The sequence below is a fragment of the Erinaceus europaeus genome, chromosome 7 (assembly GCF_950295315.1).
Source record: "Erinaceus europaeus chromosome 7, mEriEur2.1, whole genome shotgun sequence".
NCBI lineage: Eukaryota > Metazoa > Chordata > Mammalia > Eulipotyphla > Erinaceidae > Erinaceus > Erinaceus europaeus.
The window spans coordinates 42,583,311-42,605,160 of NC_080168.1; the positions used below are offsets into that span (position 1 = coordinate 42,583,311).

Genomic DNA, 21,850 nt, shown 5'->3' on the forward strand with positions numbered 1-21,850 from the left:
ATTCAAAATACAGACTGTGGTACCTCTGTGAATGGATTTCCACTGAAAGATATTCCATTGCTTCCTTCATTTGATCTTTCACACTTAGAGACCACTTTTTTACAATAAAATGCTGTGTACAGCCTAAATGGGTTCCAGAGTTCTTCAGATGGACTGTAACTTAGAAAGTGTAGCTTAGAATGCTCTGCAGTCTGAAATACAACAGACAAAAGACATTGACACTCTTTCTAGGAGGGTCTAGTGGCTGTGGTTTCAGTAACCCAGGCCAGGAATAGAAGGAGGTTGTTTTCCAATATTCCTCTTGACTGTGCTTGGAATTCCAGAACGAGTGTGAATGTAAGAAAGGATTCCGAGGCAATGGGATTGACTGTGAACCAATAACTACATGCTTGGAACAAACTGGGAAATGTCATCCACTGGTGAGTTACATGGTCTCCTTTATGGTTCCTCAAAGAGGGGTGGGGAATGCTTAAGAAAGAAAGGTTAGGGGGACACACCTGGTTAAGTGTACACTTTACAGTGCAGAAGGACGTGGGTTCAAGCCCCTGGTCCCACCTGCAGGGGTAAAGTTTCAGGAATGGTGAAGTATAGCTGCAGGTGTCTCTCTGTCTCTGTCCCTCTCTGTCTCCCCCCCCAATTTCTCTCTGTCTCTATCCAATAATAAAAGTTTTAAAATAAGAAAAAAGAGAAAGAAAGGTTAGGGAGGTGTCTGAATGGTAAAGTGCAGGACTTGCATGACTGAAACCAGAGCACCACTCAGCTCTGACCTTTGGTAGTGTCGGGAATTGATCCTGGTACCTTGGAGCCTCAGGCATGAAAGTCGAGGTCCTGAATTTGATCCCCAGCACCCCATATGTCATTTGTGGTTCTCACAAATGACAGGAAAGAACAAAGAGTTACAACAGGGGAGGACAAAATGGGCAGAGAAGTACAATCAAACATTGGTGGATCAAAACCAAATTAACAAAGACCACTGTAGACATTATAAATTAAATACAATAATCATGGTAACCACAAAACAAAATGTAGAGCCATAAGAAGTGTTATATACAGGCTGAGAGTATGGATCGACCTGTCAATGCCCATGTTCAGCAGAGAAGCAATTACAGAAGCCAGACCTTCCACCTTCTGCACCACATAATGACCCTGGGTCCATACTCCTAGAGGGCTAAAGAATAGGAAAGCTATCAGGGAGAGGATGGGATACAGAGTTCTGGTGGTGGGAATTGTGTAGAGTTGTACCCCTCTTATCTTATTATTTTTGTCAATGTTTCTCTTTATAAATAAAAATTATATTAAAATTTTTTTAAATAAATAAAATAAGAAAATAAAAAAGAAGTGTCATATAAGGAGTTGGATAGTAGCACAGTGGGTTAAATGCAGGTGGCGCAAAGCACAAGGACCTGCGTAAGGTCCCGGTTCAAGCCCCCGGCTCCCCACCTGTAGGGAGTCACTTAACAACTTCAATAACAATAACAATAACTACAACAATAAAAACAACAAGAGCAACAAAAGGGAATAAATAAATATTTTTTTAAAAAGTGTCATATAGAAGCAAACAGGAAAATAATCAGGAACATAATGCAACCTCAAAACAGAAATCAAAATGACTATAAGTAAACTACATATGTCAGTAGTCACCCTAAGTGTGAATGGCTCATATTCACCAATCAAAAGTCTGTGGTACTCTTTCTGTGTGTCTGTCTCTTTCATTAAATAAATAAATCTAGGGGGCAGGTGGTGGTGCACCTGGTTTAGCGCACACATTACAGTGTGAAAGAACCCAGTTTCAAACCTCTGGTTCCCACCTGCTTCACGAGTGATGAAGTAGTACTGCGGGTATCTCTATCTCTGTTTGTTTGTTTGTTTGTTTTTCTTTGCCACCAGGATTATTGCTGGGGCTCGGTGCCTGCACTATGAATCTGCTGCTCCTGGCGGCCATTTTTTCCATTTTTTTTTTAGTGGCTAGGACAGAGATATTGAGAGAGAGAGAGAGAGAGAGAGAGAGAGAGAGAGAGAAAGATAGACACCTACAGATCTGCATCAGCACTTGTGAAGTGACCTCCCCAACCCCCACAGGTGGAGAGCCAGGGGCTGGAACTGGGATCCTTGCATGGGTACTTGTGCTTTGTACTATGTGCACTTAACCCAGTGTGCCACCACCCAGCCCCCTCCCTTTCCCTCTCTATCTTCCCCTCCCTTCTCAATTTTTCTCCGTTTCTGTCTAGTAAGTAAAGAAAAATAAATAAAAGTTTTTAAATATATCAAAAAGTAAGAGTGAAGGTTAGATTGTTTCTCATGTGGGTCTAGTAGGGAAGAGAGTCTCTCTTACTTCACTTAAGCCCAGCCAACACCTGATGTAAGTATGCAAAGTGGCTGCAACTTTTACTTCATTCCAAAGTTGGGAAGAACCAATACAAGGTTGCCAGTTAAGGGGTAAGACACAAGTGAATTTCAGAGACACAGTGAATAATTTGTCAGCACTGACATAACCTAGGACAATATCAGTTATGTACCAAGGCTTATCCATTGTTTGTGTGAAATTCCAGTTCAGTTACTTGGCCTGTACTCAATTATTACATCTGGAAGGGGGCTAAAGGAAAGGATTCAATCTGAACTAAAGAAGAGCTGCACCAAACCCACACATGGGAGCCTTTGGGTGCAATATTGAAGGGCCTGCAGGTTACTTCTCTCAGTGGGTTCAGTCCCACGTTTGCAATTCTCACCTTAGATGAAGCCAAGTTATCTCCTGGGGGTCACTGGTACCTGATTCTTCAGGTAAAAGCAAACCCCTTCTTCTGTTTTTGTTTTTTGTTTTCTTTGGTTTTGTTTTTAATATTTATTTATTCCCTTTTGTTGCCCTTTTTATTATTGTAGTTATTATTGTTGTTATTGATGGCATTGTTGTTGGATAGGACAGAGAGAAATAGGAAAAGGAGGAAAAGACGGGAGAGAAAGAGAGACACCTGCAGACCTGCTTCACTACCTGTGAAGCAACTCCCCTGCAGGTGGGGAGCCGGGGGCTCAAGCCAGGATCCTTACACTAGTCTTTGCACTTTGTGCCACCTGTGCTTAAGCAATTGCGCTACTGCCTGACTCCCTCTGTTTGTTTTATCAGGCAACCTGTCAGTTTACTTCTGGCATCTGGAGCTGTGTTTGTGAAGAGGGTTATGAAGGGGACGGCCTTCTGTGCTATGGAAATGCAGCAGTGGTAAGTCCACTAAGATGAATGCCAGTGCAGAGAAATAGTCTTGGACCAGGCAGTGATGCCTCCAGTTGAGCATACATGTCACCACAATCAAGGAATTGGGTTCAAGCTCCTGGTCCTCACCTGCAAGGGGGAAGCTTCACAAACAATGGGGAGTGCTGTCTCTCTTTATCTCTCCTTCTAGCTCACCCTCCCCTTTCAATTTCTCTATGTCCTATCAAATAAAAAGAAAAAAAGAGAGAGAATGGCTGCTGAGAGTAGTGGGTTCGTTGTACAGGCACCAAGCCCCAGCAAAATCCCTGGGGGAGAGAGGAAGAGACACAAAAAGTTTTCATTAGGGGCGGGGCTGTGGCACACCAGATTAAGCACACATGGTACAAGGATCCCAGTTCAAGCCCCAGTTCCCCACCTGCTCCCAACCTGGGGGTCACTTCACAAACAGTGAAGCAGGTCTGCAGTTGCCTGTCCTTCTCTCCCCCTCACTATCTTCCCATCCCCTCTCAATTTTTCACTGTCCTATTCAACAACACTAACAACAACAAAATATAAAAAATGGCTGCCAGGAGCAGTGGATTCATAGTGCAGGCACTGAGCTCCAGCGATAACCCTGGAGGCAAAAGGGAAAAAAATTCATCTAGGATTTCATTTTTAAAAATAATTTTAGCTTTGTTTATCTAATTTGATAGGACAGAGAGAAATTGAGAGGGAGGAGAGAGAGAGAGAGAGAGAGAGAGAGAGAGGAAAAAAGAGAAAGACACCTATAGCACTGCTTCACCACTTACATAACTTTCCACCTGCAGGTAAGGGTCAGGGTTTTGAACCCAGGTTCTTGTGCATGGTAACATGTGCACTTAACCAGGTACACCACCACCCAGACTCTCAGCTAGGATGTCTTTAACATGCTTTATAAATCATTTGCTCTGGTAGATACTATACTCAACCACAGTGGCTATTCACTGAGCTCTGTTACCTTCTATAAGGTTGAGTACCTTATTCTTACAACCTAAATTCTGATTCAGAAGAACTGTACATTATTGACTAATTTGTTTGAGTTTCTAGAATTATTTCTTTCATTAGGGAGGATAATTGAGTTCCTCGGCTAATCAAACCACTCTAGCAACATGGAAACTCGGTTAGCTGGGGCCCCATTTATGTTGGCATGAGGAGACTGACAATATAAATGAGTCCAGCCCCAGGCAGGCTAAATGCAAGCTACCCAGAAATGCTCTGTGATTGTGTGTCTCATTGTTCCTTCTCCTGTGTTCTCTCTCATCTCTGCCTTCTTCCCTTGAATGATCTGAATAAGGAATTGTCGTTTCTCTCCAAGGCGGCTATTTTTAACCATTGGATAAATGTGAGTACCTTTTTTTAAATTTATGCCTGTAATGTATATAATTTTAGAAAATTGAGGTGCATGTGATAGAAGACTGGAAATGCAGTTGTGAGGAAGGGAGAAAAATGGTCTAAATCAATGGTTCTCCACCTGAATAACACTTCACAGTCACAAGGAACATTTTTTAACAATATCTATGCCTAGGATTCTGCCTGAAGATGCTGGTTTGACTTATCAGAGGTTTATCCTGGGCATCAATGAATTTTTTTAAATTTTTTAATTATTTATTTTCCCTTTTGTTGCCCTTTTTTATTGTTGCTATAGTTATTATTGTGGTTGTTGTGAGAGAGAAGAGGGGAAGATAGAGAGGGGGAGAGAAAGAGAGACACCTACAGATCTGCTTCACCGCCTGTGGAGCGACTCCCCTGCAGGTGGGGATCCAGGGGCTTGAAATGGGATCCTTGCCCCAGGAACAGTAGATTCATACTGCAGGCACCAAGCCCCAGCAGTAACCCTGGAAGCAAACTAATAATAATGCCAAATGTAACCTGATCAAGAAAATTTATCTTTTGGGGCCAGATGGTGGCATACCCAGTTAAGCACACATAGTACTATGGGCAAGGACCTATACAAGGACCCAGGTTGGAGACCCAGCTCCCCACCTGCACTCAGAAATACTTCCCGAGTGGTGAAGCAAGTCTGCAGGTGTCTATCTTTCTCTTTCCATTTTTATCCCCTACCTCCCTCTCAATTTCTCTCTGTCCTATCAATGGAAGAAAAAAAAAACTAAAAAAATGACTACCGGGAGTGGTGGATTCATAGTGTTAACACCAAACCCCAGCAATAAACCAGCCTAGTGCAACCTAGTGGGGGGGGGGGGGGAGTAAAAGTTGTCTTTTGACAAAGAGCATACATTTAAATCAAAGAAATCAGCTGCAAGAGAGGATCCAAAGCACAGCCCACTGGATGGGGAACTACCCCAATATTCCTAAAACTGTATCCCATGGGCAGCAGTTTTTTGTGCCAGGTTTATGTCAGCCCTGTTTGTGCCCTCACTCGAATCAGGCCACTGTCTCTTTCTTCCGACATTCAGAAGGCTTCTCTGCAAGCCATGCTGGCTGCCACCTCCAACCTCACTGTGCTTGTCCCTTCCCGGCAAGCTGTGGAGAACATGGACCAAGATGAGAAGGACTTTTGGCTGTCCACAAGCAACATCGCAGCCCTGATAAAGTGGGTACCCAGGGTTGTATTCTTCATGCCACTTTATTGGCATCAGTGTGCACAAAGGGAAACCATGGGCTCCTTTACACACAGCATGTCCTAGAATCTGCCTCCCTACTGTCCCAGAAAGGACTAAGGGGGTCCAGGCGGTAGCATATCTGCTTGAGTGCACACATTATAATGCACGAGGATCCAGGTTCAAGTCCCTGGTTTCCACCTGTGGGAGGGGGTGTTTCATAAGTAGTGAAGCAGGTCTACAGATATAGCTTTCTCTCTCCTTCTCTGTGTTCCCCTTCCCTCTTGATTTCTCTCTGCTTCTATCCAATGAATATAAATAAGGACATCACAGGGACCAGGGGGAGGGCTCAGTGAAAGAGTGCCTGCTGTCCATATTCAGTCCCTAGCACTGTGTGGATTAATAAGGACAATACTAATAAAGCCCCGTGGATGGTAGGACAGTTCTTTCCTTGTTCTCATGCTCCCTCTCCGTCTCTCCCCCTCTCCCAACCTGTCTACCTACCTGCCTCTACTCTCTCCCCACAATAGTTCACATTCCTCACAGCCAGCTCCATGCCAAGCACTGTGCTGTTTAACACAATTAACTGGGCCAGTCCTCCCAAGAACCCTGTGAGACTGGCATCATCATTAACCCCATATTAAGAGATGCAGAAGTTGGAACTCAATGACGATTGGGTCACTAATTCAAGTTTCTGTGGTTGGTCATGGGCTGCTGCTGGGGGCATATTTTGAGGCCGGGGGCTGGCTACAGAGCCTGTTTTCTATGCCCCATGGTGCTACCCCTTATGTACTGATATCTCGTTCAAGCTCCTGTGAACCTTTGTTCCAGGCACCACATGCTACAAAGCATGTACAGAGTGTCGGATCTGCAGGCCCTCACACCTGCGGATATGCTGGCCACATCCCTGCAGGGAAACTTCCTACACCTGGAGAAGGCAGGCGAGGTAAGAGAGCCCTGAGGGGTGGCCCATCTACCCTACTGGGGTCAGCCAACCAGCACTTTGTCTTTCAGTGAAAATGGAATAAAATAACAAACATCTCAAGAATATGTATGGGAGTTGGGCAGTAGTGCAGTGGGTTAAGTGCACGTGGTGCAAAGCCCAAGGACCGATGTAAGGATCCCAGTTCGAACCCCCGACTCCCCACCTGCAAGGGAGTTGCTTCACAAGTGGTGAAGCAGATCTGCAGGTATCTATCTTTCTCTCCCCTTCTCTGTTTTCCCCTCTGTCTCCATTTCTCTCTGTCCTATCCAACAATGATGACATCAATAACAACAACAATAATAATAACTACAATAATAAAACAATAAAAGGGAATAAATAAGTATTAAAAACATTTTTTAAAAAAGAATATGTATGTGGATGGTGGCTAACAGGCTTTTTTTGCTGTGTTTTAATTGATTTAACATTTTATAATATTGGAAGATTATTGTGGTGTGATGATGATGATGATGATTACCACCAGGGTTATCTCTAATGTGAAGTGTGCCAACACTATGAATCCACTGTACCCAGCAACCATTTTTTTCTTTTCTTTTTTTTTTTTCTATTTTATTAAATCGGGCAGAAAGATATTGAGAGGGGAGAGAGAGATAGTGAAGGAGAAAGAGAGACTCCTGCAGCACTACTTTGCTGCTCATGAAGCTTCCCCCCTGCAAGTGGGAACTTGAACCTGGGCCACTGTGGATGGTATTGTGTGTATTTAACCAGATACATACCACTTTGTTTCCTTATTTGGGAGGTTAATAATTTACAGTATAGTTGTTGACACATGGGTCCAGTGTCTCAACTCCCTGTGACAGGTGTCTGCCAAACTCTTTCACCCCCAGCTTAGGTCCATTACCACCACCACTTTCACTTCTTATTGCTCTTAGCATGATCATCTTGAGGGCCATCTCTTTCCATTTTTATCCCCAAGGGCACAACTTCATCTTTTTAATAACAAGTAGTTTTCCATTGAGTATGATTCCCACTGTCTTTGTTTATCCAGGCATCTGTCAATGAGCATTTAAATTTGCATATTTCAACTACTGTGAATGTACGTAGGTTAGGGAGTGGGGAGAAGGGAAAAGCGTGCAAAACAGTGAGGATTAAACCAATGCCCTGGAGGCAGAGTGGTGCTTAGTTAACAGTGGTTATGTAAATAGAATATAGTGTTAAGCAGGTGGGATTAAACCAATGAAACAGAAGGGGTCTTAGAAGCAGAATTTAGAAGCAGACCAACATTTCCCCCTTTCTTTTTAACTAATGGCCATAGTATCAGGAGTGTAGGGTGAATAGAAACCTATATCGTGCAGGCATTTTCAAAAGAACTGGCAGAAGACGTGGAGGAACAAATAAGAGAGCAGCAAGAACCAATGTGATGCCAAGGGGAGGCCTGAAGGGGTGTTTCCTGTCTCAAAGGGCAGTGCCTAGCAGGTGAAAGGGCATTTCTTGCCTCTGGGGGCATCTATTGCCTCAAAGGGCGTTTCCTGTCTCTGTGGGCATCTCTTGCCTCTGGGGGCGTTTCATGCCTCAAAGGGCATTTCCTGCCTCTGTGGGCATGACCTAGTAAGGAGGGGGGAGTTTCCTGACCTAGTAAGGAGGGGGGAGTTTCCTAACTCTGGGATCAGTGCCTGCAGGCGAGGAGACATGGCGTATAGAGTCCCAAGGCAGATGGCTGCAAACTCCATACTGCTGCTGTCAGTCTTTGAGAAACCCAGCACCATAAAGGGAGGCTGCTGTATAGCTGTATAAAGTGTCCAAGAGGTGTACCAGTAGTGTGTCCAATAGAAGTGTCAGTCCAAAGCAGATGACCACATAAGAAATGCCAGGGGATGAAACACTGCACGTCTGTCTCGATGGGGAAGGTCATCCACCAGAATTCCGCTTTTCTGTAGAGAGTGAGCTTTGGAGTCTGTGAATCTGTTTCTTCAGGTCATGCCATGTCACATCATTGGTTTCGGGGGGGGAGGGGCTGCTGTAGTCATGCCATCTTTTGGGCGATGTCAGAGAACAGGGGTCCAAATGGATTTCCAGGGATTTCATTTGAGCAGATGCTTTTTCATGTGAAGACTTGACAGCTGAAATTCACTTACTTGTCAAACAAAACTTGTAGCACATTAGAAGTTTACTTATAATTTATAACTCCATTATAATTGGTTTAAGTACCTTTATAATCTTGGAAGTCCTTTCTAGTATGATTTTAAGGTTGTTTAAATAGTTTGAACTCAATAAAATGTGAAAAGGTAAACAGAAGAACCATGGTTAGAAGCCTCAAGCATGAGAATCATTAACATAACCATTCCTTTATCTACCCCATCCATACCCACACAGTTTTCAGGATTAAATGTTTCCAAGATGTAAAAAATCAAAAGAGAAAAAAAACAATTTTTGGACTGTTTCTGGATGTCTCTAGAAATCATGGCTGTGTCCAGCTTTTTTTTTTAAGTCAATGTCATACAAAAATTCAGTCACTCAAATCACTCTCTTATGAAACATAACTGAAAGCAGACAGCAAACTTAAGATATTCAGAGAGAACAACAAGGAGAGGAATCGAGAGAAAAGCGGTAGGCAGTTTTTGCTTCTTTCACCTTTCACCAGATTATCCAGATCTCACCATGTAGCATCATGAGTCCCTGGAGGGCATCCTAGTCCAAAAAGCTCCTTGAAATTCTATTTAGGATGCTTCTGATGGTTCCTGCTGGATTGCTGCAGGCACCCATTTTTAAAAACATCTTCCCATCGAAGAAAGAACCGAATCAGGAGAGTAGAACTAACCACATGTCTCCATTCTTGGGGACTTCCAGGGTACTGGAGAATGTGCTTCAAGTTAGAGTAGTCCTTCTCTGCAGGAAACATGTGAGAGGGAGTCCAGAAAGTCCCAGGGGAAATCTCTGTGCATCTTCCAAGCTCTACAATCACAGTCATAAGAAACCAAAGTTCCCGGTCAGGGAACCAAAGTGTGGCCCAGAGAAAAATGTTCCAGAGACAGAGAAACTGTCTCATGAAGAAAGAGTAGAGGCTTTGGGAAACCTCTTCATAAGTAGAAAGCCAGCCCATGGTGGATAGGTAGCCAAGTTTGCTTATCTGGGGGATGGGCAGGTTAGGTCCCATGTTGGTTGGGCACCATATGCCAGTCCCTGTTCAGGGTGCCATTATGCCAGGCTAGCTTCACTAGTGGGAGAGAGAGAGATGACCAGGGACTCACGGCTGAGTGGTACGCAGTTCAGTCTTTATTCATGTGGAACACAGGGAAATCTAAGCCATCTCTAATCACAGTCTTGTCCTTATATATCCTGAGGCAGAAGTGTCTGGTCCCAAGAGGATGTAAGTAGGTTAGAGGGTGGGGAGAAGGAAAAAGCGTGCAAAACAGTGAGGATTAAGCCAATACCCTGGAGGCAGGGCGGTGCTTAGTTAACAGTGGTTATGTAAATAGAATACAGTGTTAAGCAGGAGGGATTAAACCAATGAAACAGAAGGGGTCTTAGAAGCAGAATTTAGAAGCAGACCAACAAGTAGGGCTGCTATGAACATAGAGGCACGAATATCTTCTTGAATTAGTGTGTTTGTGAACTTTGGATCAGTGCTCCAGCATCCTATAATGGGATCAAAAGGTATTTCTACTTTAATTTGAAGAGGACTTCCCACGTCATTTCCCATAAGAGCTTTTGCAGTTTGCGTTCCCACCAACACTGTGAAGCAGGTCACAGTTTAACGATAGTGCTTAGAGCAATTCATGGCTGCTCAAAATTTAGAAAGCCCAGAAATCATTTGAGTCTGTATGCTCCCTGGAAACTCACCTCCCTCCTTCCCCTGCTTATTTGCATTTACAGAATGTCACAATAGATGGGGCATCGATCATCGATGGGGACAATGCTGCCACCAATGGTGTGATTCACATCATTAACAAGGTATGGCATCTTGACCTCCCACAAACAAAGCAGCTTCTCTCACTGGGGTATTTACCCTGCAGGGTGGCATTATGAGGCAGGGAGTACATAGCTTTAATATAAACACAACTTGTATGATAACTTGTTGCTTTCATTTTCTTTTTTTATTATTATTTATTTGTTATGAATAGTTTGTTATAAGGTTGTAAGATTATAGGGTATAGTTCCATACCACACCCACCAACGAAGCTCTATATCCCCACCTTCCCAGAGATAACAACCATAGTTCTTGAAAGTCTTAGAAGTAGTTTGCTTGCAAACCTGGGAGGTGGCACTGTGGATAAAGTGATGGGCTTTTCAAGCACGAGGTTCTGCATTCAAACCCCAGAATCTGCATGTGTCAGAAATAGTTTGCTTGCTTCTGCTTTTCTGTTTGTTTGTTTGTTTGTTTGTTTGTTTTGTTTTTGCAAGTTCATATGAATCAAATCACATATGAGTAAAGCCATCTGGTACTTGGCTTTTATCTCTTACTTTGCAAAGTGTAATTATCTCCACTTCAGATAACTGGTTAAAGACCTGATAGGATACATATATTCCGATGAAATTACTCTGCAGTCAAAAAGGTGATATTGTGTCCTCTGGGACAAAATGGATGGAATTGGAGGTGATTACTTTCATTTTCAAACCTCTTAGAGACCCAAGTCAGACTCAGCCACTATTTCCTCTTCTTATTTCCTTCAGCCAGTCCCAGATCAAGTATGACTACCTATGTGGGATGTTTTATGTATTGAGACACCTCACAAGGCCTATGAGAACCAGAGTATTGGGAAGTCCATAGTCCAGGTGGGATGGAATCAAGAATTGGAAAAGATTGGCCCAGGAGGTGGCACAGAAGATAGTGTACCTGGTTTCCATGCAGGAGGCACCATGTTCAATCCCCAGCACTGCATGTGCCAGAGTGATGCTCTGGTGCTCATTCTCTTTCTCCATTTTTATTACTAAATAAGTAAATCTGTAAAAATAAGAATGGGGGGCACATCTGGTTGAGCACACATGTTATAATGCACAAGGACCCAGGTTAGAGCCCCTGGTCCCCACCTGCAGGGGGAAAGCTTCACAAGTGGTGAAGCAGGGCTGCAGGTGTCTCTCAGTTTCTCTCCTTCTCTGTCTCCCCCTTCCTCTCAATGTCTGGGTATTTCTATCCAATAAATAAATAAATAAATATAATTTTAAAAGAACTGGAAAAGAAGCAACTGGTAATATATCACTTTTCAGCTCTCCTCTTTGTATGATTGTACCCTTAAAAAAGATGAATTCGTGGGCTGGAGAGAACCATGAATTCATGTTTCTGTAAAACTCTTTCATGCCCAAAGTTTTGAGGTTCCCAACACCACCATAAGCCAGAGTTGAGCTTCTCTCTTTGTTTTCCTCTCTGTATATCTCTCTCTCTCTTTCTCCCTCCGTCCCTCTCTCCCTCATTAAAATAAAATACATATAAAAATATAGACTGAGGGCAACCCAAGGGGAAGATGGAAAAGGGTAGACAAATATTGTGCCTTTTTAACTTTCTTCTACTATGTAATTCAACAATATCAAAGGTGTAGAATAAGGGGAAAAATCTTAATGGGGTTTTGAACTATCCTATAATTTTCAGTAACTATATTAGGATCTTCATTTAATGTTCAGGTTAGGGCTTAGGATATGTCAGAAACTTTTGCCAGGTGGAAGGTTAGAAAATAATTTGCTAATTGCATTTATACTGAAATTATTTTCACTTAGCACTTATAGGGTCACTTTTTTTTTAAGTTACAGAAAATGTCAGCTATTTCTGTTCAGGTCTAAAGAGATGTCATATCTAAAGGTTCCTGGGTCAATTATTTTGCAATCACCCTGCAGCTCTCTCTCAGTACCAAGCAGCATGAAAAAAGATGACATTTGGGATCTAGTGATTCATCCCTTGCAGGGAACTCTGATGGCATTATGGCTTGTGCATGATTAGATTATTGATTGAGGGTATTTCTCTTCTCTGATTCTGGCTTTTAAAAATCATAGGTAGATATAGATATATCTTTTAAATATATATATATATATATATATATATATATATATATATATATATATATATGAAGTTAGGAGATACAGCCCATTAGCACATTGGTACCTCTGCCCATCTCATAGGCTGAACTTCATTCTCATGTTCTAGGGTCCAGTTCAGATCACACCTCCTTTGTGAAGCCTTACCTAATCACTGCAGCCTCCATTTGAATGCCATGGCCTAAGAGCCACACAGAATCTTAACCTGAGCAATATGGTTAGCTGTGTGACCTTGGACAAGTTGCATAACCTCTCTGAGCCTCATCTTTCTCCCCCTGTGGTGATTAAACATCTCTCTCCATGCCTTTCTCAATACCCTTGATAAATACTTATAATATTCCTTTTTCCTTCCTCTGAAATCCCATAGCCTCTTGTGTTAATAGCTGTTCCTTATGGAATCGGTATGTCCCCTATGGGCTGAGCTGTCCAGTAATCTCTAACTCCAGCACCTCACCTGTGTCCAGTAGTGACCAGAATGATTGACAGCTCACTAGGCACCAGGTACTGTGCCAGCTACCAAGGGCTGCATCATCTCATAACCCTGTAAAAGAGTCCTCACCTCCCCCAGAGAGACAACTGAGGCTCCTCATGGTTAAGGGACTGAAGGAGAATTGACGTGAACGTCAGAGCATCATGGACACGTGTCAACAGAGTCAAGATTTCTGCTTAGCCTCTGAGCTGGACTGTGTCCTGCAGAACTCCTCTTTGTCCCCGTGGGACACCATGATCTCTCTCTGGGTCACCAGGAGTTCTGCAAGCGGTGCCTGCCTCAAGGTTTCTAACCCTAAGGTTGGATTGGGATTGAAATTCAGCACGTCACCCCCAATCTATGCCCCCCTACTAATTTGAAAACTATGTTTCCTATTTTTAAAATAATTTTATGCACTTTTTGTTTTATTTATTTTTACCAGAGCACTGCTTAGCTCTGGCTTATGGTGGTGCTGGGGATTGAACCTGGGACCTTGGAGCCTCAGGCATGAGAGTCTTTTTGCATCACCACTGTTCTATCTCCCCAGCCCTCTTTTCTGTTGTTGTTGTTGTTGTTGTTTTAACTAGCAGGGGCACTAAGTGAACTTGCAACATCTCTCACAGTTGCCTGTTGTCACATGACGTGAACCTATATGCTGCTATATGCTGGCAGACAGCATATCCACCAAACATGCTCACAGAATTGGGGGTGGGCACTTCTTTTCACAGGTTCTGGTTCCCCAGAGAGGTCTGACTGGCGCCTTACCAAACCTGCTCACCCGGCTGGAACAGATGCCTGACTATTCCATTTTCCGGGGCTACGTCATTGCAAGTACCACAATCCCTTCCCATCCTGCTGGCTCGGGTGGCCCCCATATGGAAACCCCTCACCCTTCTCTCTCTTCTCCACAGCAATACAACCTAGCCAGTACCATTGAGGCTGCCGACGCCTACACTGTGTTTGCTCCCAGCAACAAGGCCATTGAGAATTACATCCAGGACAAGAAGCTGGCATCCCTGGTAAGTATTGGGAGCAAGAGCCAGGGAAATTGTCTTCTAGAAATTCAAACAAATTCAAATTGATTTCTCAGTTCATCAGCCATATGCCATTTCATGGTTTTCATTCCTCCTTGCTCAGGTTCAGGTACTTATTAACCCACACAGAGATTTCTCTGAGGCACAAAGCTTCCCTGTCCATGGCCCAGCAGCCCCGGTGTATAGTCTTATACCCCTGGAATTGTTTGCTTGGGGGCATCTACACAAAGATACAGACACTGGAGGCCGGGCAGTAGAGCAATGGGTTAAGCACACATGGTGTGGAGCATAAGGACCTGCATAAGGATCCCAGTTCAAGCTCCCAGCTCCCCACCTGCAAGGGGGTTGCCTCACAAGTGGTGAAGCAGGTCTACAGGTGTCTGTCTTTCTCTTCCCCTCTCTGTCTTCCCCTCCTCTCTCAATCTCTCTCTGTCCTATCCAACAATAACAACAAGGGCAACAAAATGGGAAAATTGGCCTCCAGGAGCAATGGATTTGTAGTGCAGGTACCAAGCCCCATAGATAACCCTGAAGGCAAAAAAAAAAATACACCAGGTAACCTAAAAATGTCCTCAGAGTTTCCTCTCCTCGCTGGTCCTTTGGCAGGGACTTAGAGAGAGTGGCTCATCTCTTTATTTTTTTTTTAAGTTTAGTTTATTCAATAGGAGAGAGAGAAATTGAGAGGGGAGGAAGAGATATAGAGAGGGACAGAGAAAGAGAGAAGCTTACTTTGTGGGCCATATGCTTGAACCAGAGCCCTTGTGCATGGTAACAAGTACCCTCAACCAAGTGGGCCACTGCCCAGCTCCCTCATCTCTGTCTTGCTCCTGTTCCCTCCTTCCCTCCCTCCCGACCTCTGAAGCCAAACACAGTTTCTTTACATTATTGTGTGAAACAAAGGAAAGTTGCCGTGGCTGCCTGCCCCAGGGCTGACTGTCAGTTCTGTGTGTTGTCCAGCAGGAGGACGTATTGAGGTATCACGTGATCATGGAGGAGAAGCTCCTGAGAAACGACCTGCACAACGGCATGCACCGGGAGACCATGCTGGGCTTCTCCTTCCAGCTTGGCTTCTTTCTGCACCATGACCAGGTGCGGTGCAAGTCCTTGCTTCACACCCAGGATCTAGGAATGCCTGTCTTAGCACGAGTTTCCCATGGCCCCCAGGGTGGACTAGCCACACCAGAACTTCCTAAGCAGAATCAACCACAGAGACTGTGTCTTCCCAAAGGGATGACTCAGTCCAACTGTCAGGTTCAAGCCCCTGGTCCCCACCTGCTGGAGGAAAGCTTTATGAGTGGTGAAGTGGGACTGTAATTGTCTCTTTTTACCTCTCCCTCTCTCTCTCCCTCTCCCCTCTAAATTTCTTTCTGTATCCAATAATGAATACATAAGTGTTTTTTAAATGAGAAAATATATTTTTAGAAAAGAAAATAAAAAATGGCTGATGGGAGCAGTGGAGTCATAGTGTCAGTACCAAGCCCCAGAAACAACCCTGGTAGCCATAAAATAATAATAATAATAATTAATACTAAGCCATCCTACAAGAAATCCAAAACAAACTTTAAAATCGAATTTGACAACATTTAAGTATTTAGGTTCTGACTTAATCCCTGTGTCATAGATGCTCATGGACTTGGCAGGCAAGATGGATGAGAACTGCCCATGAGCTCACAGTAGGGTGCCAGAGCACAGAGTGATACAGACCCCTCAACAGTCTGAATAACGGTGCCAGCTGCTGGAACACCTTTTACAAACGCACAAATGCCATTTGCTGATTTTCTTTTTTCTTTTTTTTTTTTTTTTTTGTTATCTGCCACCGGTCTTGACTTTCTGAGGGTGGCTTACAAATCAACCCCGAAGTGTTCATACACTGAAAGGAAGACAGGTTCGATCCTTCACATCTCGGTTTAAAAAGACTTGGGAGTTGGGCAGCAGCAGGTTAAGCACATGTGGTGTGAAGCGCAGGGACCGGAGTAAAGATCCCGGTTCAAGCCTCCGGCTCCCCACCTGCAGGGGAGTCGCTTCACAGGCGGTGAAGCAGGTCTACTTGTGTCTTTCTCTCCCCCTCTCTGTCTTCGCCTCCTCTCTCCATTTCTCTCTGTCCTATCTTACAACAATGACATCAATAACAACAATAATTACAACAACAATGAAAAACAACAAGGGCAACAAAAGGGAAAATAAGTAAATAAATATAAAAATAATTTTTTTAAAAAAGAGCGCATGGTGCAAAGTGCAAGGACCAGCGTAAGGATCCCACTTCGAGCCCCCAGCTCCCCAACTGCAAGGGAGTCACTTCACAGGCGGTGAAGCAGGTCTGCAGGTGTCTATCTTTCTCTCCCTCTCTCTGTCTTCCCCTCCTCTCTCCATTTTTCTCTGTGCTGTCTGACAACATCAATAACAACAACCATAACTACAAAAAAAATTTTTTAAACCCACCAACGGCAACAAAAGGGAAAATTAATAAATAAAAAATTTTAAAAAAAGAAGACATTCACTCGTACCTCCAGGACCATAGCACAGCTGTGCATCACCATGGAATCTTTTTGCTGATGGAAATTAACTTCATGACCATGAGAGAAGTTTTCAGACAATCATGCCCCAGTTAATTTGAAGGGTAGAGAGGAACCTCAGAGATTATGGAAAACAAGTAGAATAACCACTTCCTCTTATGCTCCCCACTACCACCAAAAAAAAAATACATTAAAAGCATTTAGCCCAAGCCATGCAGCCACATGGTACCTAAAGATGGAGTACTTATTCCTCAGACTGTCTCTCCCTGGACAGACCCTTTCCATGGCAATGTGCTACCTTCCAGGTGAAGAAAGTTGGAATAACTCTAGAGCTGCTGTCATAGTCACTGCTTCCAAATCCAGTCTTCCTAGTTCCCTTAAGGTCATGACAATGAAAATTCACATTCAGTGCTTTTGTTCACAGCTCTACGTAAATGAGGCTCCGATAAACTACACCAACGTAGCCACTGACAAGGGGGTAATCCATGGCTTGGGGCAAGTTCTGGAGATTCAGAAGAACAGATGTGATAATAACGACACTACTATCATACGAGTAAGTTATGTCCAAGGGCAGCGAGGTGGCTTGAGTGCCATTTTTTTTTTAATCTTTATTTATAAAAAGGAAACACTGACAAAAACCATAGGATAAGAGGGGTACAACTCCACACAATTCCCACCACCAGAACTCCATATCCCATCCCCTCCCTTGATAGCTTTCCTATTCTTTATCCCTCTGGGAGTATGGACCCAGGATCATTATGGGATGCAGAAGGTGGAAGGTCTGGCTTCTGTAATTGCTTCCCCACTGAACATGGGGATTGGCAGGTCGATCCATACTCCCAGGCAGTCTCTCTTCCAGGGTTCTGGGGAAGTGGAGCTCCAGAACACATTGGTGGGGTTGTCTGTCCAGGGAAGTCTGGTTGGTATCATGCTAACATCTGGAACCTGGTGGCTGAAAAAAGAGTTAACATATAGAGCCAAACAAATTGTTGACTAATCATGAACCTAAAGGCTGGAAAAGTTCATATGAAGAGTTGGAAGGGGTCTCTGTTTTGTAGATAGCTAGTGGGCATATTTTAGTTATATTACAAAGAGCCCATGACTATACTAGTTTTTTTACTTGTTTTTTTTTTTCTCCTTAGCCTGACATCTGATATGCAGGTGGATCCAAGTTATTGTCCAGGGAGATGATGTCATGGCTGGGAAAAGGACCAGAAAGCTGGATCAGGGAAGAAAGTAGCTCCCAAATATGGGAAAGGTGTATAAATATTGTTGACTGTAAAACCCATCGATTTGATATGGTCTGGGGCCCATATTCAGCTTGGGAGCCTATGTGACCTCTGCATCCCTGTAGATCTAAGTTAATGTTCTGTGGTCATGAGTAGGAACGTTCCAAGGTGCCCCAATTTCAGGACCCATTTTCCTTAGGTGTAGCATAGAGTATGTTGTCCAGCCTCCCTTCAGAGGATGGAACATTCTCTACTGTTGTTAATCCGGGTTGAGGGCAAGGTCCTATGGGGGTCCACAAAGCGGTCTGTTGTGTTGTCCCTGATAGAGATGACCAGTAACAATGGAGAGAGGGATCAATTCAAGATCTAGGACCATCATGTCTGTTTGGGACTTTCAGGACTCCCCAACTAGGGCCCCAACTGATGAGGTGGCCTGATAATGACTAAAGAGTCATCATTAAAGTATGCCAGTCTCTTGCCCTTATTCAGCTTTTAGTCCTTACTGATCTAGTTTTCTTTGGAGTGAGTGAGGGAAGTATAATAGGAAGTAGGTGAGGAGGGTATCTAAGTCTGAGTAGAAACTATTTCATTAGGAACTGTATGGTATCTTTGTAGGTCTGCCATTATTTTTTTATACTTTGTTACTGGTCTTTTAAGCAGAAGATAAGTGATAAGATACCTAAAAGAAGTGGTGTCAGGATGACTGAGCAGTCTAAGATATCTAAAAGGGAACCAAAATTCATACGGAAAACCAAGTGAATATCACAGTTGGCCATGACCCAACAGAAGTAAGTTAGACAGAACCCTGCCCTCTATGGGCTTATGATCTAGAACCTGAACTTTGCTTAGCCAGATTCAGAAGCCATGATCTTCCAGAAAGGAAAGCCATGTGGTGTCTAATATAATTGCAAGGAGGGAGTTCTGCTTCCCCTCTGGCAGGTGGTCTAACAGAAGGGAGCGTGGTGGCAGTGGATTATTTCACTGTAAGACAGGCTGCAATAATGGATGCTTTTCACTCCAGTTCATGGGATGTCGGGGGGTGGGATTTTACAGGACTAGTAAGAGTAATAACTGCTGACATTTCCTGGACACTTGCTATGTGCCAGACACCACTCTTAAGTGTTTTATGTGGCAGCTAGGGGGAAAGCTCGACTGACAGAGCATCTCGGGTTCTCATGCTTGGAGTTGCCAGTACAGACCTTGGCATATACCCAGAGTATATGCTCTGGTATCTCTCTCTCTCTCTGTCTATCTAACGGCCTCATGTGACACACATTCTTTGCATCTATTTCTCTCATATGTAATAAACAAAATAAATTTTTCAAAGTAAGTAGAGGCTTGGATGGTGGCATATCTGGTAAAGCACACACATTACCATCCACAAGGACCCAGGTTCAAATACCCTGTCCCCACCTGCAGCAGGGAAGCTTCCCTCTCAATTTATCTCTGTCTCCATCCAAAATAAAATATTTAAAATGTATTTAGATTTATTTTAAAGTAAATAAAGGGGTCTAGGCAGTGATGCACCCAATTAAGCGCACATAGTACTAGGTACAAGGATCTGGGTTCAAGCTCCTGGCGCCCCACCTGCAGGGAGGATGCTTCACAAGCAGTGAAGCAGGTCTGCAGGTGTCTCTTTCTATCTCCCTCTCTATCTCCCCCTCCTCGGTTTCTCTCTTTCCAGTAAAATAGGGGGGAAAAGTGGCCACCAGGAGCAGTGGATTCTTAATGCTAGCACCAAGTCCCAGGGACTTGGTAAAAAACTAGATGCATTGGCCTCCTCCTGTTTTGTGAACAGACTCCACATTTAAAAAAGTGTTTTTTTTTTCATTCTGAGCTCATGCTCTTCTCTGATGGTAGTGTTCATGTGTAATAATATGTCCAAATATATATGTATCTATATGTTACATATAGTGTGTGCATATGTGATGTGTGATATGAATGCTTTCCACCCCTACATTCTCAGCTGGACCTTGTTCGTCCGAGCTGGGTGTTGTATGCAACACATCTGAATCTGGCCCAATTCACTATGGCCTGGATCTTTAATCAATGAGAGTTTTTATGAAAGGCATTTGGTTTTAGATAAAGCCTCCGTACTTGAAAGGACCACTAGAAGAATATCATGGAGCAGAGCAGTGATCCAACCTCCAGTACTTGAAGTGGTAGAAGTGCTTATCTCAAAGGATATTAAAGAGGTCAACTTGTTGAACTGACCCAAGTGTCTTCCTGATTGTCAATTCTGAATCCTGAAGTCTGAGCTTCAAGGTCTGAAGATATTTGCCATCTCATTTTCCACTAAAAAGTAAATAACCATGCAATGTTCTCTTTGCCTCTGTGTTTTGCCAAAGGGAAAATGTGAGACGTGTCACCAGCAGCCAGTCTGCCCATATGGAATGAAACTACTAGTAAGTATTTTTGTCTGCCTGAATAATGTCACACAGGGGAGCTATGAATGAGAAGAGAAATCTCACACATATTTCCTCTCCACTGCCTTCATTCCTTCACTTCGTTTTAATTTCATTTTGCTTTCTTCTGTTGCATACATTTCTCTCAAGTCTTAACAGCATTCATTTTTAGAACAAAGCAATAGAAAGTCGGGTTCCTGTCCATACTTATATAATGCAGGAAGGGATTTTTTTTCTTTTTAACTTTCTGCACTTTTCCGAGCCTAGAATCCTGAGAGTAGGAACAAGAAGTCTCTATGGAAGAAGCCAGAGTTCATAGCAAAACTATGACTTATCCAATCTGCATGAGATGCACCTGTCTGATTTAATAGTTGGGAGTTACAAATAATTTCCTTTAAAAGAACATCTTATCCTATGGTTTTCTCAATGTTTCCTTTTTATAAATAAAATTTTTAAAAAAACAGATGGCAGATTTAGAGGAGATTGGCATGCCTTTGAACTAATTCCCAATCTAAGCTCCTTGTAGCTACTTAGTATGATAGATAAATAAATAAATAAATTTCAGATATTGGTCCAGCCATTACGAAGAATCAAGGCTCATGCTCCTTTCCTTCACATGATGATAATAAATTATATTAGGAACAGGGCCAGTTTCTCACATATGAGCTTTTAAGTTCTTTTTGTTACACAATTATAGCTTTTTGCCCGCAACCTTAATCCTACCTCAAACGAAGGCAAAATATAAACTGGTGAATAAAATATGAGCTTGGTGGGAGTCGGGTGGTAGCGCAGCGGGTTAAGCACACGTGGTGCAAAGTGCAAGGACCGGCATAAGGATCCCAGCTCAAGCCCCCGGGTTCCCCACCTGCAGGGGGGTCGCTTCATAGGTGGTGAAGCAGATCTGCAGGTGTCTATGTTTCTCTCCCCTTCTCTGTCTTCCCCTCCTGTCTCCATTTCTCTCTGCCCTATCCAACAATGACAACATTAATAACTACAACAGCAATTTTAAAAAGGGCAACAAAAAGGGGAAATAAATTTTAAAAATAAGAGCTTGGTTCACAAAGATTGGTGTTTAGTGCTGAAGGGGCATTTTTTCTGGGGTGCTCTAGGAGTCTTCCTGAGTTAGTCTTTTAGAGGAAAGGTCTAGGACAGTGCCATGAGGTGTGATTACTGGAGTTTCACCACCTGGAGTTCTGGCAGCCAGCACTGCATCTTTGTTTATCTTGTGTACCAGCTCAAAGAAGTCATCTCCTTCCCTTTCCAGAACACTTCAGTCAAGGGACTTGCTTTGGGAAATGGAAACACTTCTCCCTAACTAAAAAGGTGACCTGTTCATTTCGATTTTACAGAGCAGAGAGATGAAGAAATGCATCTATACCATTTATTTCCATGGCAGGAGAACCCCCTTCTTTGGGTGCCAGGCAAAATGTGTGAAAACGGTCATTGTGAGTATGA

At 43.4% G+C, this 21,850-nt stretch overlaps 1 protein-coding gene across 10 annotated transcripts in view; it reads left to right on the forward strand.

Annotated features, from left to right (window-relative positions):
- Nucleotides 1-21,850, forward strand: part of STAB2 (stabilin 2) — a 177,193-nt gene that overhangs the window by 72,045 nt on the left and 83,298 nt on the right. For 8 of the 10 annotated variants that reach the window (XR_009550685.1, XR_009550686.1, XM_060194290.1 and 5 more), the window contains exons 26-37: nt 324-419; nt 3,119-3,211; nt 4,515-4,562; nt 5,635-5,771; nt 6,610-6,724; nt 10,595-10,672; nt 13,943-14,041; nt 14,126-14,233; nt 15,206-15,337; nt 17,186-17,314; nt 20,339-20,395; nt 21,745-21,840. Coding sequence is in view for 8 of the 10 variants with exons in the window: in XM_060194290.1 (XP_060050273.1) it covers nt 324-419; nt 3,119-3,211; nt 4,515-4,562; nt 5,635-5,771; nt 6,610-6,724; nt 10,595-10,672; nt 13,943-14,041; nt 14,126-14,233; nt 15,206-15,337; nt 17,186-17,314; nt 20,339-20,395; nt 21,745-21,840 (1,188 nt within the window). In the remaining 2 variants the exon portion in view is untranslated. The remainder of the gene's footprint in view (nt 1-323; nt 420-3,118; nt 3,212-4,514; nt 4,563-5,634; nt 5,772-6,609; nt 6,725-10,594; nt 10,673-13,942; nt 14,042-14,125; nt 14,234-15,205; nt 15,338-17,185; nt 17,315-20,338; nt 20,396-21,744; nt 21,841-21,850) is intronic. The other 2 variants (XM_060194292.1, XM_060194293.1) reach the window with 2 other exon arrangements.